This window comes from Marmota monax, unplaced genomic scaffold, assembly GCF_021218885.2.
Source record: "Marmota monax isolate L192 unplaced genomic scaffold, Marmota_monax_Labrador192_F-V1.1 WCK01_AAM20220418_F8-fsc00250, whole genome shotgun sequence".
NCBI classification, from domain to species: domain Eukaryota; kingdom Metazoa; phylum Chordata; class Mammalia; order Rodentia; family Sciuridae; genus Marmota; species Marmota monax.
The window spans coordinates 142,397-157,908 of record NW_026693876.1 but is presented as its reverse complement, the minus strand read 5'-3'; the positions used below and the strand labels follow the sequence as shown (position 1 = coordinate 157,908).

At 36.0% G+C, this 15,512-nt stretch overlaps 1 protein-coding gene across 1 annotated transcript in view; it reads left to right on the top strand.

The window, feature by feature from the left end:
- Pla2g4a (phospholipase A2 group IVA) overlaps nt 1-15,512 on the top strand; it is a 128,456-nt gene that overhangs the window by 26,545 nt on the left and 86,399 nt on the right. The window contains exon 3 of the mRNA XM_046462691.2: nt 11,431-11,512. Within this exon, the coding sequence (XP_046318647.1) occupies nt 11,431-11,512 (82 nt within the window). The remainder of the gene's footprint in view (nt 1-11,430; nt 11,513-15,512) is intronic.

The window sequence follows — 15,512 nt, the reverse complement described above, 5'->3', positions numbered from 1 at the left end:
ATAAAATATTCGTTATAAGTACTCTAGAAGGCTGGCTCATGTCTATTACAGTAAAAAACCTACCAAAGCAAACCAATATTTAATCTCTATTATCATGTTTTTCTTGTCTTTGACTTTTGTATAAATATCTGCATTCAACATCATCTGTGAGATTCACTAACATTGTCATGTGGCACAAAATTCCATACTTTCCCATTGTAATATACTGTTATATTATCAGAATATACCCCGAACTCTTTATCTAGTCTACTGATAACAATAATATCCTCACTGAATGGCAGTAGTAATTTGCTTTAAATAAAAACCATTATGTGTGGCTTGGTCTATTTCCTAATTGGTGTATTAGTCTGTTTGCACCAATACCAATCTTTCTTAATCTCTGTGCCTTTAAGATGTGTCTATATATGATGGTGTATACCCTCCAATTCTTTCTTCAAGATTACCATGGTTATTTTTACTCCTTGTTTTCATATACATTTTGGAGGCAGTTTGTCCATTTAAACACACACACACACGGCACAAACTGCTAGAATTTTAATTGGACCAAAATGATTTTATAAATCAATTAGAGAAGAGATGACAGTAATGATAATGAATCTTCCAATTCATTAATAACCTGTGAATCCAATCTGAAACAAAATAAATCACCTTAAATCATTCAGTAATATATTGTAATTTTTCAGTAAGAAATCTTGTATGTCTATGTGCTTATGAATCTATAAGCATATACATGGAGAGATTTATTTCTTGATACTTAATGTTTTAATGTAATTATAATGATATTTGAAAATTTTATTTTCCAGTTAGTTGCTTTTATATGGAAATATAATTTATTTCTGTAGATCCAGTGACCTTACTGAATTTCTGTTAATTCTAACAGTTTCTTTGTACATGCTTTGGACTTTCAAATTAAACATGTCTATTATTGATGAATAATGTCAATTTTATTTTCTCTTTTTAAATTTTTTAAAATTTATTGGTTAGTTTTAGTTGCACATGATACTCAAATCCATTTTGAAATAATTATACAAGCATAGGATTTATCTTATTCTAGATAGGACCCTGTCTTGTGGATATACATGATGGTGGGATTCACTGTGATATTTTCTTGTATGTACATAGGAAAATTATGTCAGAGTCATTCCACTGTCTTTTCATTTCCCTGTCTTTTCTTTTCTCTCCCTTCCCTCCATTCCCCGTTGTTTAATCTACTAAATTTCTATTCTCCCTGTCACCCCCTTTTGTGGGTTAATTTCCACATGTCAGAGAAAATATTCAACCTTTGGCTTTTGGGGACTGGCTTATTTCACTTAGCATGATAGTGTGCAGATCCATCCACTTACTGGCAAATGTCCTAAAGTCATTCTTACTATGGCTGAGTGATATTTTCTTTTTAGAATCTTGAAATGGTTATTATTATATTGTAGATCATCTATTTTAAATTTAATCTATAAGTTTGGAAATGGTATTTCATAATTATTCAGTTCAAATATTTTCTTTCACTGTAATTTATTCTTAGACATGATTATATAGACATGTACTTTTTAGTTTTCAAACACTTGATAATTTTTTACTTGCCTTTGTTATTGGTGTATAATTCCATTGTATTCAGAAAGATACTCCATAAATTTTTTTGTTTTTTAATATGTTTATTTGTGGTTTGGCCTAATATGTTATCTATGTTGATAAATATTTAATGTGCAAAATTATATTCCATATTTAACTTTTGTTTTTCAAATTTTGAAGTTATATTACATTCTCTAATTAGCTTATGTATCCTTTTACTTTGAACTTGTATATTTTCCTTGTATTTAAAGCACAAATCTTATAAAAAGCATACAATCAGTATTTCTTTTAAAAAAAATACTATGAGGTAATCTTTGTTTTCTTAAACAATATCTTAATTTCCTTTCACAGTTACGGATTTCTGTAGATGAATGGAAAAATTAAGGTAGTTTTAAAACTGCTTTCCATATTGTTTTTATATCTTATATATAGATTAATTGCTTCTTATTCTATCACCTTAAGGGAGATAAGTAGTTTCTATAGCTGTCAGAGAATTTAATATAAATGTAAATCCTCAAACTTTAACATGGAAACTGGCCTTCAAAACTGAGAAGGAAGAAGAAAGATAGGTAAAGTTCTGTGACCTGAAGCTTGAGATAAGACCAATAACAATTTCCAATCCTAATATCTGGACTTTCAATTCATTCTATATCTATATCTATATTTCAATTTTTAATTGAGTGCTTATTACCATTTATTGAATACCAATCCATGTCAATAAGCACTGTGTATACAAAGAAACTCCAACAAAGTTCTTGATTAGTATGAGCCCATCTCTAGCAGAAAAGATGAACAATTTGTTTATAATTACAACAATTTTTAGTAAGGACTCTAGTAAGATACAATGAAGATTACTCTCGTAACATACAACAGGATAATTAATGTAAGTGACTTGTAACCATAACCTGAAGATTTAGTAGGAGTTAGGAAAAGCATGTGTGAAGCAGTCTGGAGGTAAGAACGTGCATGATTAAAAAAAATGAAAGATATTTAGTATAGTTAAAGCATAGCAGTTTTCAAAGAACATTATTACTTTGAATGAACTTCAGTCCTCTACCTGGCCTAATGAGGCCTTATAACTGAATGCTGTACCACCCCTGCACATCTCTTATTGGATATCTTTGAACTGACCATTTGGTCCTTCTTTGAGTATGAAGCCTATGCTTAGTATGTGTTTAAAAATCAAACTGCAGATGATATTTTAAGGCTCAGTACTAGCATCTTTTCCTGCAAATTTTATTAACTTAGACCATAGTAATCACCTATGTGGCATATTAATATGATGAAATGTGCAAACCTCACAAATCTGTATCACATTTTTCTTTATTTTCTCCAACACTGGAGGTAGGCATTCAAGTAGTATTCTAATCTTTATCCTTTTTGAAAAAATAAAAAGGATCCTTTGAGCTGCACGGCTTTCTTCAGTCGTCTTGTTCTTGCTCTGTGTACATCAAAACAAAACAAAACTGTGTGCATGTTTAGGTATAAATTATTTTAATAAAAAAATAATGCCCTGCTCTGGTTTTCACAGAAAGATTTTTTTCAAAATATGTAAGTGAACACATTCAACATGAAACAGTATTTGTAACGATTGGAGAGATGGGGGAAAATCAAGCCAGCTGGCTTGTAATGAGCACTTGGTGGCAGGCAGGCCAGCACCCTTTGGCAGCCTCAAGGCACAAAAGATTGGACTTATTGTCACCATAACTGTGATGCAGGGACATGTTGAAGAATCCTGGGGGCTGAGGTCGCAGTTTGCAGCCAGCAAGCTCTCTAGTTTCCAATGGTGCTAACTTTTAAGAAGGAGTGATAAGAATGTGATACAATTTAATTCCTATTTGTCTAGAGTTGTCTTGAGGTGCTTTCCAACTTTAAAGATACTTGTGCCTTTTTATTTTTTATTTTTTTCTTGGACCAGGGAGTCATCAACTTTATATGGAAGAGATCAATTATAAAAGATTTATGAAAATTTCCATCTTTTTACTCTGAAAATATGAGTCATGTCCTTGGGATGAAAAAATCCACACCTCTTCCAACAACCTATTAGCAATAGAGAGCCACAGCCCACATCCACAGAAACTGAGGTTGTCTTCGTGTTAGAGACAGTCAACCCCATGTGGAAGGTCCTTTAAAAACACCATTGCAGAATGACTGGAAGTAGAAAAGTATTATTCCAGATTATTACAGTAACATAGGAAAAAAACACCACCACTGGATAAGTAATCAAAGAACTAGTGTTCCAGTGCCCCTTCTTGTCTGACCAGTTACGTGCTCATGAGCACTTGGACTCTGCCACATTTAGAAAACAGGGTATGAGTAGTACCTCATATGTCTGCCTCACAGGGCCTTTATAAATAGTAACTGGGTATTTGCACAAGATTATTTTTTTGAGACAAAAAAAAAAAAGTAAGGTATTTCCAGGGAAGTCAGAAAGTAAGATGCTGCTACTGGGAACTCATACATGTAAGGGTCACTAACTAATTACTGCAGAAATACAGCACTGTCCACAAATAATAATGAGTTTTATGATGAACAGTTTGTTTTCTGTGAACACTAATAAATCTAGAAAGTGAGGAAGAGGAAGGCTCGTGTATTTGTCAGGGTTCTCTGGAAAACAAAAGCAAAAGGAGGCATTAATTAATTAGTCAGGAGGGTTTGCCTCACATGACTGTGGCGGCCGAGCAGTCACATGACCTACCTTCTCTAGCTGAAGACCCAGGCAAGCTGGTGATGTAATTCATTCCTCGGCTGAGAATCAGGGAAGCGGATGGTGTAAACCCCAAGTGAAGAACTGAAAAGATGAAATGAATTGTCCCAGTTCAAAGGATAAAATAGGGAAAAGGGGGTGAATTTTTCTTTCCTGTCTTTTGTTCTACCCAGGTCCCCTCAACAGATTGGGGAGGAGCACTGGGGAGGGTAGTCCACTTTACCTGATCTACCAATTCAAATGCTGATCATCCGCAAGAAATGCTAATCATTCTTACCCAGGAAAAATGTTTAATCTGGGCACCCTCCAGTCTACTCAGATTGGTGCACAAAATTTATCATCGTGGCTGCTGATTAGTCGGTTCCTATCCTTTTCTTTGATACCAGACCTGCCTTTCCACAAGCCTCTCTTTGGAAACAAAAGTACACAAAGTAATATTTATATTCCTGCTTCTTTATCACAGGACATAGATCGGAAATCCCTAGGTCAACAAATTTATTTTTCAGTTCTTAAATTTCTATTTGGTTCTTTTAAAAATCTTCCCAGCCATTTTTTAAATAGTCATCTTCCAATGCGGTTTTCACTTCCTTGAACATTGTAGTGTGGTATAGTTGTTCTATCATTGGATCTGTTTTTATTCCTGTTAGTAGTTGTGCTGCTTTGTGGTCTTGAAGTAAGGTTCCTGGGGAAGCTAGCAGTTTGGAACACTTTAAATCCTAGTTGCAGGTTGGTTGTTTCTGGGTAACCTGTATTACACAAAAATGGGCTGCCAATTTAAATATATGTATATATGTATATATATAATTTAGTGAGATATATATATCTCACTAAATTTGGCTGGTTAATCATATGATGTAGGTTGGGGAGTTTTTTATTATAATTTTAAATTAATACTTACTAATTGTACATATAATGGGATTCCATGTGGTGTTTCCCTACCTGCGTACATACAACAGGTATTGATCATATCCAACCATCCTTCTTCCATTGAAGTCATCAGTGTAGTGACATCTTACATCTGAATGAACATGGCATATCATTTAGACCAATTATTCTAAACTGAATAAGTGTGACTGCTCCCCCAAATGTCTTTAAGAATGTGTGAGAAAATCTTTCAAATGTGTGTGCTGCTTTATGTGTTCTAATGAGCTCCCTCAGGGAGTGAAGCTATACCTGTCCTTCACTATCTTCTCTCAACCATGATTCTTCCTGGAAGAACACAGAGCCTACTGCTCTCAGAGAAGAGTCTACACTGTAATTTCAGTTTAGGTACTCAAAATTTGGGTGACTGTTTTATTTTAGGTATCTTGAGGATATTACAGTTACTATAAACTCATGGTGAATATGTCATTAAATGAGTATTTTAGACCCAAGCTGACACCATCAAATATTTGATGCACTGATTCTCATTGATAGAGCAGTCTCTGTAATCTTGATTAAAGTCGGACTTGAAATTCTTATTGCTTTTAGAGTATACTCTATATTTACTTGTATGTGTATTACTAAATTTGATGTGCATACCTATTGCACAAGTTGACAAATTTCTTGCTCCTGGGGGAGATGAATCTCAAGTCATATTTCTGATGATGATTTTTCTTTTAATAATGTCTGCTAGAGCTGACAAATTCTGCTGCCTAATTAGGTGTTTTGGACATCACTTTGGGATAATTTGTCAACCCATGTAGCTGACCCATGACTGAGAGCACATAAGGCATTGGTAGCAATGGAGACTATAAATAGACCATATTGATGATTCTTAAAAAGAAGTGAGAAAACAAGAGCAGGATGCCTGTGCTTTTTACTTGTATCAGAGTGAAACTCCACACAAGGAAGTAACACTGAAAAATATGTAAACAGAAAAAAACCAAAAAAACCCATGATTTTGGGATAACATCAATGCATTTTAAAGCATTTCTGAAATCTGTTTGCATTGCCTGTTGCTGAGGTTGCCTGTAGTGATCACTATCTCTGGAGTTAGTAATAATATGCTGTAGGCCTTGTGTTAGTTTTCGTTTGGGTTTGGAATGGTAATTGAGTAGAGAAAAAATAATTTTACACACAGAATCTATCTTCTTTCAAACCAGATTATTTTGTGATCGTTTCTTTGGGGTTTGGAACAATAGAATTTTAACCATTGGAAAGTCATCACGTGGGTTGGTAAGAATTGCTTCTCTTTTTCAGGGCCTCGTCATTTTAGTTGCAGATATCAATGCAATTTCTCCAGAATGAACTTAATACAGTAGGTGTTTTCCTAATGTGTGGGAAATTGTAATTGTGAAAAGAAAAAGTGAAAATGTCTTGAGTTTCACTCTGAAAAAGATTATGGATGAAGTCAGATTCTCAAAGTAAGGTAACACCTTCCTTATGCAGTCCTTCCTCTTGGTGACTGAGTCAGTGGATTGATCTTAGATTTTTATATCTCAATAGAAATGTGGCATTTCCCCTGCTAACTACCGTCTTGCAGTGTCTTGAGTCACTGGTTTCTCCTGGGGAGCACTGGTTGTGGATTCAATATCATTTCAACCAAAAATGTCCTATTCAAGTCAGAACCTAGCCCAGTCTGAAATAGTTTGAAATGATATTCAATATTGGCCTCAGGAAATATGGAAAAGCATTCTCAAAAGATTATTTTTATTTATTGAAACAACACCTTTCTCTAAGAATGTGTACTGAACTCACTTTATGGGTACACTCTTATTAATCCTTTCAGTTCTCAGAAAGAGATGGTCAGAGGTTTTGACATTCCTGTTCTGAAAATAATTTAGAGGGGATCTGAAGACTTCTGATTTTTCCAAAATTAACTTTTAAAAACCAATACAGTGGTAAATGTATGCTTATATTCTGTGAATAGTATAAAAGCATTTCATCTCACAGGATAAGAGTATTTCATTTATTATAGTCAAGTATTAATCATAGTATAAGAGCATTTCATTTATTATAGTTCAGACAGAATCAAGGCTGATACAAAGGAACACAGATTAGAAAGAGCTGAATGGGTAAAATAAGGCCAATTACTAGATCATTAGCTAGATCAACTACAGATATCACATACAAACTAGATTGTAACTATCTATGTCACTTAAATAAATAGAAGCAGTTATTATTACTATTAAAACTATTGGTGTTGGTTTTATTATTCTCTGTGAAACTAAAGGGATGTAAGGAGGACAACAAGATTGGAATCTAATAAAATTTTACCACTTATGATCAATCCATGGGTTACTGGGAAATCACCTAGATTCTTAGAATCTCACTTTACTGATCTACAAAATATAAATAGTACACAATATTTTTATTTAAAATAATACTTGTTATCTATGATAACAATCATTATTATTTACAATAATTATTATAAGAGGGATGTTGGAAATATTAAATGATAATTGACATCTAGTAGAATAATAACATCTTTCTGTATGCTATTTATAATATCTGACATATGAGTATGCTTGTAGCAATCTCAAAACCAATCTATTAAATAATAATAGGTAAAAGTATTGCACATAATTTTTATGTTACAAGGGAGTTTTAGTCATTTGAAACTCATGTAGTGTTAGAAGAAGTTCTAAGATATAGAGAAAGAGCACAGATGTTGGGGGGAACAAAATTTTACATATGTGTGTGTATGCAGAGAGAGAGAGGGCAGGGAGAGTGTTACTATTGAGACTGTCTCTTTAGTGGAGAAAGCTAACCCCTAAGTTGGTTTTCAAAGGCATTTTCTATCTTATTTCAAGCCCAGGTATCATTTGTCTAAATTTATCCATTTGTTTTTCTTGTGGATATTCAGTTGTTATAGCATCATTTGTTAAAATGAGTTTTTTCTTTTTTTTTGGGGGGGGGAGCAGGTACTGGGGATTGAACTCAGGGGCACTTGGCCACTGAGCCACATCCCCAGTCTGATATTGTGGTTTATTTAGAGACAGTGTCTCACTGAGTTGCTTAGTGCCTCACCATGCTGAGGCTGGCTTTGAACTCGAGATCCTCCTGCCTCCACCTCTTGAGCCACTGGGATTATAGGCATGTACCCCTGCGCCCAGCTCACTTTTTTCTTTTCATTTTGTTGCTTTTGTTTTATGACAAAGATTAGTTAACTATATTTTTGTGAGCCTATTTCTGGATGCTGTATTTTCTCCCATTGATTCCTTTGTCTATTCTTTCACTAGCACTCCACTGCCAATGGTTACTGAAGCTTTATTGTAGTCTCAAAGTCAGGTAGTGTCAGTAGTTCAGCTTTCTTCTCCTTAAACATAGTGTATGCTATTCTAGGTCTTATGCCCTTCTATGTAAGTTTTAGAATCAATTTATCATTCCTCCAAAATAATTTGCAATGATTTTGATTGGAACTGTGTTGATTCTATATATCAAGTTGTTTATAGCATGACATCTTGACAATATCCAGTCTTCCTATCCATGAACATTTATTAGTTCCTGTCTGATTTCTTTTATTACAAGTTTTGTAGTTTTTCTCATATAGATCTTATACTTACTTTGTTAGATTTATAATTTAGTATTCTAGTCCTGGGGGGTGCTAATATTAATGGGATTATGTTTAAAATCCACTTGTTTATTGCTGGGTATATAAGAAAATGATTGACTTTTTATATTAACTTTATGGCCTGCAAAATTGCTATAATTACTTATTAGTTCCAGGATTTTTTAAAAAAATAGCTTTTCTTGCATTTTCTGCATAGATAATCATGTAATCAGTGAACAATGACAGTTTTCCCTTCTTTCCTAATCTGTATACCTTTTGTTTCTTTTCTGTCTTATTGCATGAGCTAAGGCTTCTAGTACCATGTTGAAAAGGAGTGATGAGAGGGAACATCCTTTCCTTGTTCCTGATCTTTGCAGGAAAGCTTCTAATTTCATATCATTAAGTATGATATTAATTATTGTATGTTTTTATAAAAAATATTTTTAATTGTAGATGGATGCCGCAGTCTGGCTGGGCACAAATAACCGAGACGCCACAAAGCCTTGTAGGTTCAAACAGCAACTCTTTATTCCGGAACTCTCACCTGCACTCTACACACACTTCCCGGGAACACACTCCCTCCTCCCTCCACCGGGCTCCGTGTGCCAATTCTCACGGAACCCGGTGAGAACTCAAAGGGAACTCCAAAGTGCCCGAGGCAGCAGGATCCGCCTTAATCCCGGAGCTGCCCTATTCCCAGAGCAGGGTCACTTTTCAACCATTCCCTCTGGCAAAATGCCAGGCCTCATTCCGACTTAACTGTGGCTCTCAACAGATGGATACAATATCTTTATTTTATTTATTTACTTCCATGTGGTACTGAGTCTCAAACCCAGTGCCTCACATGTGCTAAGCAAGTGCTCTACCACTGAGCCACAACTCCAGCCCCATATTGTATGCTTTTTGAAGATGTTCTTTATCAAATTGAGGAAGTTTTCTTCTATCTTAGCTTGCTTAAAGTTGTTTTTTTTTTTTTTTTTTTAAATCTTGAATCAAGGTTGAATTTTGTCAAATGCTTTTTATTGGTCTAGAAGTGTGATCATGCAATTTTTCTTTTTCTGTCTTGTTGCTATGAGAGGTTATATTATTTGCCTTTCAAATATTGAACAAGCCTTGCATATTTGGTATAAATTCCACTTGACCTTGGTGTACAATTCTTTTAATACATTGTTTGATTCAATTCACTAACATTTTTAGTAGTTTTGCATCTACGCTTACAAGAAATATTAGTCTGTAATTTTATTTTCTTATAATGCCTTTTTAATGGTTTTGGAATTAAGGTAATGCTGCCCTTCTACAATTAATTAAAAGCTATTCCCTCTCCTTCTTCTTTCTGGAAGACACTATAGGGAGTTGAGGGAATTTTTCCTTAAATGTTTCATAGAATTCACCAGTGAACTCAGGTGGATCTGATATTTCCTGGTTTGGAAAGTTATTAATTTAATTTCATTAATGTTAAACAGCCTATTCAGATGACCTGTTTATTTTGTGTGAGTTTTGGTCGATTGTCTCCCCCAAGGAATTTTTTCATTTTATCTAGGTTATCAAATCTGTGAGCATAGAGTTGTTCCTAGTATTCCTTTTATTATGTTTTTAATACCCATAGGATCTATAGCGATGGCCTCTATTTCTTTTATTTTTATTTATACATTTAAAATTTTTTTTTTCTATTTCATTTCTGAAATTAGTAAATTGTTCCTCCCCCCTCCCCCTTTCCCCTCCCCCCACGTCCAGCCCTCCCTTCCTCCCTTAAGTACCTTGGTTAAAAAATAACTGACTTGACTAATCTTTTCAATCTTTATGAATCTAACCTCTTTATGGTGTTTTTGCATCTTCTTGCTTTTTAGATTGTTATTACTTCACAGTGGTATCATTGTCCTTGTTTCTTTTTATTTAATTGATGAATTTTAACCCATTAGATAAGTTTATTAGAATTTGGTGAGGTGAATTTTCGTAACATGAAAATGAAAAAAATGGTTTCAGCTTTCAAAGATTTTTGTCGTGTTTCAGTTCTTTTGACACTATGTGAATTCTTGCTTCCCCATTCTCACTGAGTAGGGCTGTTTCATAACCTATTTCCATTTAGGTGAGGTGTTTAATAAAATCTTCTACCTGTTAATATTTACCACGTGTATACAATCTATTATGTTAATAAAGACTTTAAAATTATTGCATATGGGTTAATAACAAATGCATTGAAGTTAATGTAAGTAGTCCCTGTGTAGGCTTGGGTCCCCAAGCTGCTCTAGAAATGTCATGCAGAAAAGGCTTTTGATTGGTGGTGAACAGCAACAACACAATTCTGAGTGTGGCAAAGGTCTTGCTCTGAGATCACCTTTCCAGCCAGGCTTTCCCAGTCAGCCAGTACAAAGCCTGCTTGTGCTCCTGGAACGCCTGAAGCCCTGATTTACATTCCCCCAAAGACTTGTTAAACCTGACAGCAAAGAAGTGCTAATAGTCAAGCTGCCGTGTCTGACGTTTTGAAACATGATCTAAACGTCTGTCTCAATGATTCTGTGGTGGGAGAGAAGAGAAAGTTAAGAAAGGACCAACCTTAGCATCCAAGAATGTTTCTGGTATGCACGTTACTGATTTCCAACTAGATTATTTTTAATCGTTGTCAAGGAAGCAATGATATTCTACCATGAAAGCTTACTTAAATTTTCTCTCATTTTATTTCTAGGTGGAGCACCAGTACTCCCATAAATTCACAGTGGTGGTGTTACGTGCCACCAAAGTGACAAAGGGGGCCTTTGGTGACATGCGTGAGTACCTTATTTGCTTTGCTGTTGCAAATGTGTAGTTACGCTTCACCCTTCAGTTGCTTTACTTCCTTTACAAGGTGGGGGCTTTCCCTTTTTTTGAATGTGGTTAACTTTGAATGATAACCATTGAACAGTTGTCTGATGGTATTATCTGTCAGAATAGCATTTTACTTTGCTTTACATTAGCTGAGAGCATTTGCAGTCAAACAAAAGGACTATCTTGGGACACACAGATTTTTGGAATTCAAAGTTCTGTTTGATTCTCTTTGAAAAAAAGTTCTGAGTCAAGACTTCAAACAGGCTGCCCCTGTGAGTGCTTATCAGATTAGAAAATGCAGTTTATCTAATTCGATGACTTTGAGTGTATTTACTATGGGTGGGATAGCTATAAAAACCCAGCAGGACAGTCAGGAATCATGAACCCCAGCCTAAGGATAAGGTTACCTTAACTTTTGGCACAATCCATCTTTAAGCTTTTAAAAGCAATTTTTATTGTTAAGCTGACAATGCAGATGGTCGGGGTTCATGGAGGAGGGACTGCCAAAAAAATGAATAAATATTATCATAGTGGATTTGATAAACTTTTAGATTATTGCCAAACTATGAGCATGAGCAATTGAACCCTCAGAACAAGGTTTGAAGAAAGAAGAAGATTGGGAGTGGGAGACAGGGAAGGCTGCTCTGTGGTATGTTGGAAAAACAAATTGTCTTGTTTTTCCTCTGCTCTCATACCACAGTCATGGCAAAAGACTCTGAGACCCATGTGTAAGGATTTCTCACCACCAGCAAGTTAGCAATCAGTTCTGCAGCGGACACCAACGGGGTGTCCTCAAATTCAATTCAGTTCTGACACTTCCTACCTGGAGACGCTGGAGATCCTTCCTGCAAGGTTCCTGTGAGGACTCAGTCTCAAGACTGCTCCCTGCTCCGTGCCCCCCACTCCCTCTAGCTGTCAGCTGGGAGCCACAGGTTGCTTTACCTGTGCGTCTGACCCCTGGCAGTCAGTAGGGTTCCCATAACCCTTTTCTTGGGTTTGGTGATTTGCTTGAGCTCCTCACAGAACTTGGGGAACCACTTGCATTTTCTAGTTGATTATGGAGGGTATTATGGATGAAGAGATGCTCAGGGTGAAGTGTAGGAAGGGGTACTTCTGTGCCTTCCCCAGGTATCACCCTTCGAGAACCTTCCATGTTTACCATGTTTACCTTCCATGACCTACAAGCTCGGAGCTCTGTCCTCTGGGTTTTTGCAGAGGCGCCATTGCATGTGTTAGGCAATAGACTGGGAGGAGAAACCCAGCAGAGGCTGTGGGCTTCAACAGTCTTCCCGGCATCTCTGTGCAGCATTCCTTCCTCCAGGGCATGGGGTAGGACTCTTCTGGAATCAGGAGAGCCTTAGGACCTACTATTGGACAAGGAGTGTAGACCAGAAAATGTCTTTATGGCCAGCTCTGAAAAAAGAAAGATGAGGGAAGATTAGAGTTTCCTGCCTTGAGAAAGAAATTCTGGTTTCTGTGTCCTACCTTGGGGAAGGAGTTAATGAGTCAGGCGCCATGGGCTAAAACCAAGGGATATATGTCATAATGTCACACCTGCAGAAGTGACATTTAAATCAGTAGCTGAAGGAAAAGTATTTTAGTGGTGAGAAAGGGAATTCACAGGCAGAGAAAACAGGATGTTCAGCGGCAGTAGATCAGAGTGCATGTCAGGAGTTAGGTCCAGTGTTGTTAGAGAACAGAAGCCCAGGTGTTAGCTGGAGTGGGGGACAAGATGAGACGACAAGGACTGGCACTGAGGTTATATTATCTATGCAATAGGGAGAATTTGCTAGCATTTCAGCAGCAAGCCACATGACTGGATTTGCACTTAAAAATGTTCTAGCCATGGTATACAAAATATTAAGTATATCCAGTATTCTGGAAGAGAATGTGGAAAACTGTTTTATTTTTCAAAGAATTGGAGAGTTATTGTTCTGTACATACATAAGTATGTAACAACAAATCCCACTAATTACAGTGCACCAATAAGAAATATGGGGACAAAGAAATAGGAAGGCCTGAGCTTGTCAAAATGGCAGTGAAAACGTCAACAGAGAGGGGAAAGTTAGATACCAAGGAAAAGAAGAATGTGAGCTCTGTTACAGGCTATCAGTGAAGGTAGAAGAGCATCCAGGAAGTTGGTAAATGTCCAAAGTAAGGAGAACAGGAGCTAGAACCTGATGGCATAATTTCTGCCTGAGTAAAGGTTTTTATGACAGGTGAGGGGAACCGTGGCGATCTTTTCAAAACTGGTTTGAAGCTGAGGATTATATTCTCAATTTGAGATCTGAGTCTAATTCATACAATCCACTTTTTTTTTTTGCCATTGTTTTTATTAAGCTACTTTCTTATTTTACTTTTAAGATTTCTTTGCATTTTCATCATTTTAAATGAGATTGCATTGGGAGAAAGGCTTCTGTGAAAAGAGAAGAAACATTAGAAGCCAAAATTAAAACCTGCCATCCCCTATGACCTTAAGAAAACGCACAGGCCTTACAACGGAACAGGTCATACTGCTAGCTGAAAACACCATTTTTTTATTCTATTAAACAGGTATCAGTAACTTTCCAGGCATGCAAAAGATGGATCTAATTTGACTTTAAAAAAATGTAGTTCTTATCTCTTAGGCAAAACAGTCCCGCCCTTTTGTATCAATACAGAGTACTGTTGTGCAGAGACAGTGGGCGTCACTGTGCTTATGATGTGTCTGAGAGCAGTTCAGACTATGTAGTCCATGAGGCTCTTTCAACTGATATGGTTTGGATTCCTTAGCAACTGTCACAGATCCCTGACACTTGGCCAGTGCTTATTTTTTGATTATTAGTATAGGGGAAAGAGTGATGCTGGAAGTGTCATTTTGCATCTGTTTGATTCAACATTGATAATAATACTAAAAGCATGAAACCAAGACATTCATCCATCTCATACAACCAGAAACAGGTATCTTTGGATCCCCACAGTGTGCTTGACACAAGTTAGACTCTTCCACTCTAGAAGTTTATTTTACACAGTAAAGAACCCATAGCCAGTGGAAATTAATTGCTACAGGAGAAAGGATAGTGATAAGATATTATGTAAAAACATATATTCAGCACCTTTAATTTGGTTTGTTTTGAGTTATTATGTTTGTTTTGTTTTGTTTGATGCAGGGTAGGAAGGTCACCAACCCATTGTATCAGCTTAATGAGTTTGCGAGAAATTGGGAAGAGACAAGAAGGCAAGAGGGAGTTCTAGAGAATTTCATGATATGGTAGTCTAAGAAAGTGAAAGAATGAGCTATACTGCCAAATACTTTATTTGTAAGTAGTTGTAGGAAGATATATTGAGAAAAGTTATATGTGTACTCTTCTTAGAAGAGTTTCGATGATATTACTGCTTAATGATCTTGATCTATGCAAATCATCAAGAGAGCTGTATTTGGCATTTTTGTATATAACAAAATTTTTTAAAATAGACAAGACTAGAACTGTAATAACTATAACATATCCCAACACCAGGAATATTGATAGATCAAAGTAACAGAACCCTATACCCTATTCTTGTCTTTTTTTTTTTTTTTCAGTACTACCCTATTCAGGGCCACACTATTCTGTTTTTATAGTGTCTGCACTAATTTAAGAAGGTCAATTTCTATAGCTGGGTGTGGTGGTGCACACATGCAATCCCAGCGACTTGGGAGGCTGAGGCAGGAGAATCACAAGTTCAAGGCCAGACTCAACATCTTGAGGCCCTAAGTAACTTAGTGAGACCCTGTCTCAAAATAAAAATTAAAAAGGCTGGGTATTTAGCTTAGTGGTAAATGCTCATGGGTTCAATTCCCCCAAAAGGGCAAATTTCTATAAATTTCTACAGGTTGGAATAGAAGAGTGTCAGATTACTATTTGAGTTCTCCGTTTTTCTTGCATATGTAAGGGCTTTCTTAAGGATACCACACAAAACAAATCACTATTTCCCGCTAAATAG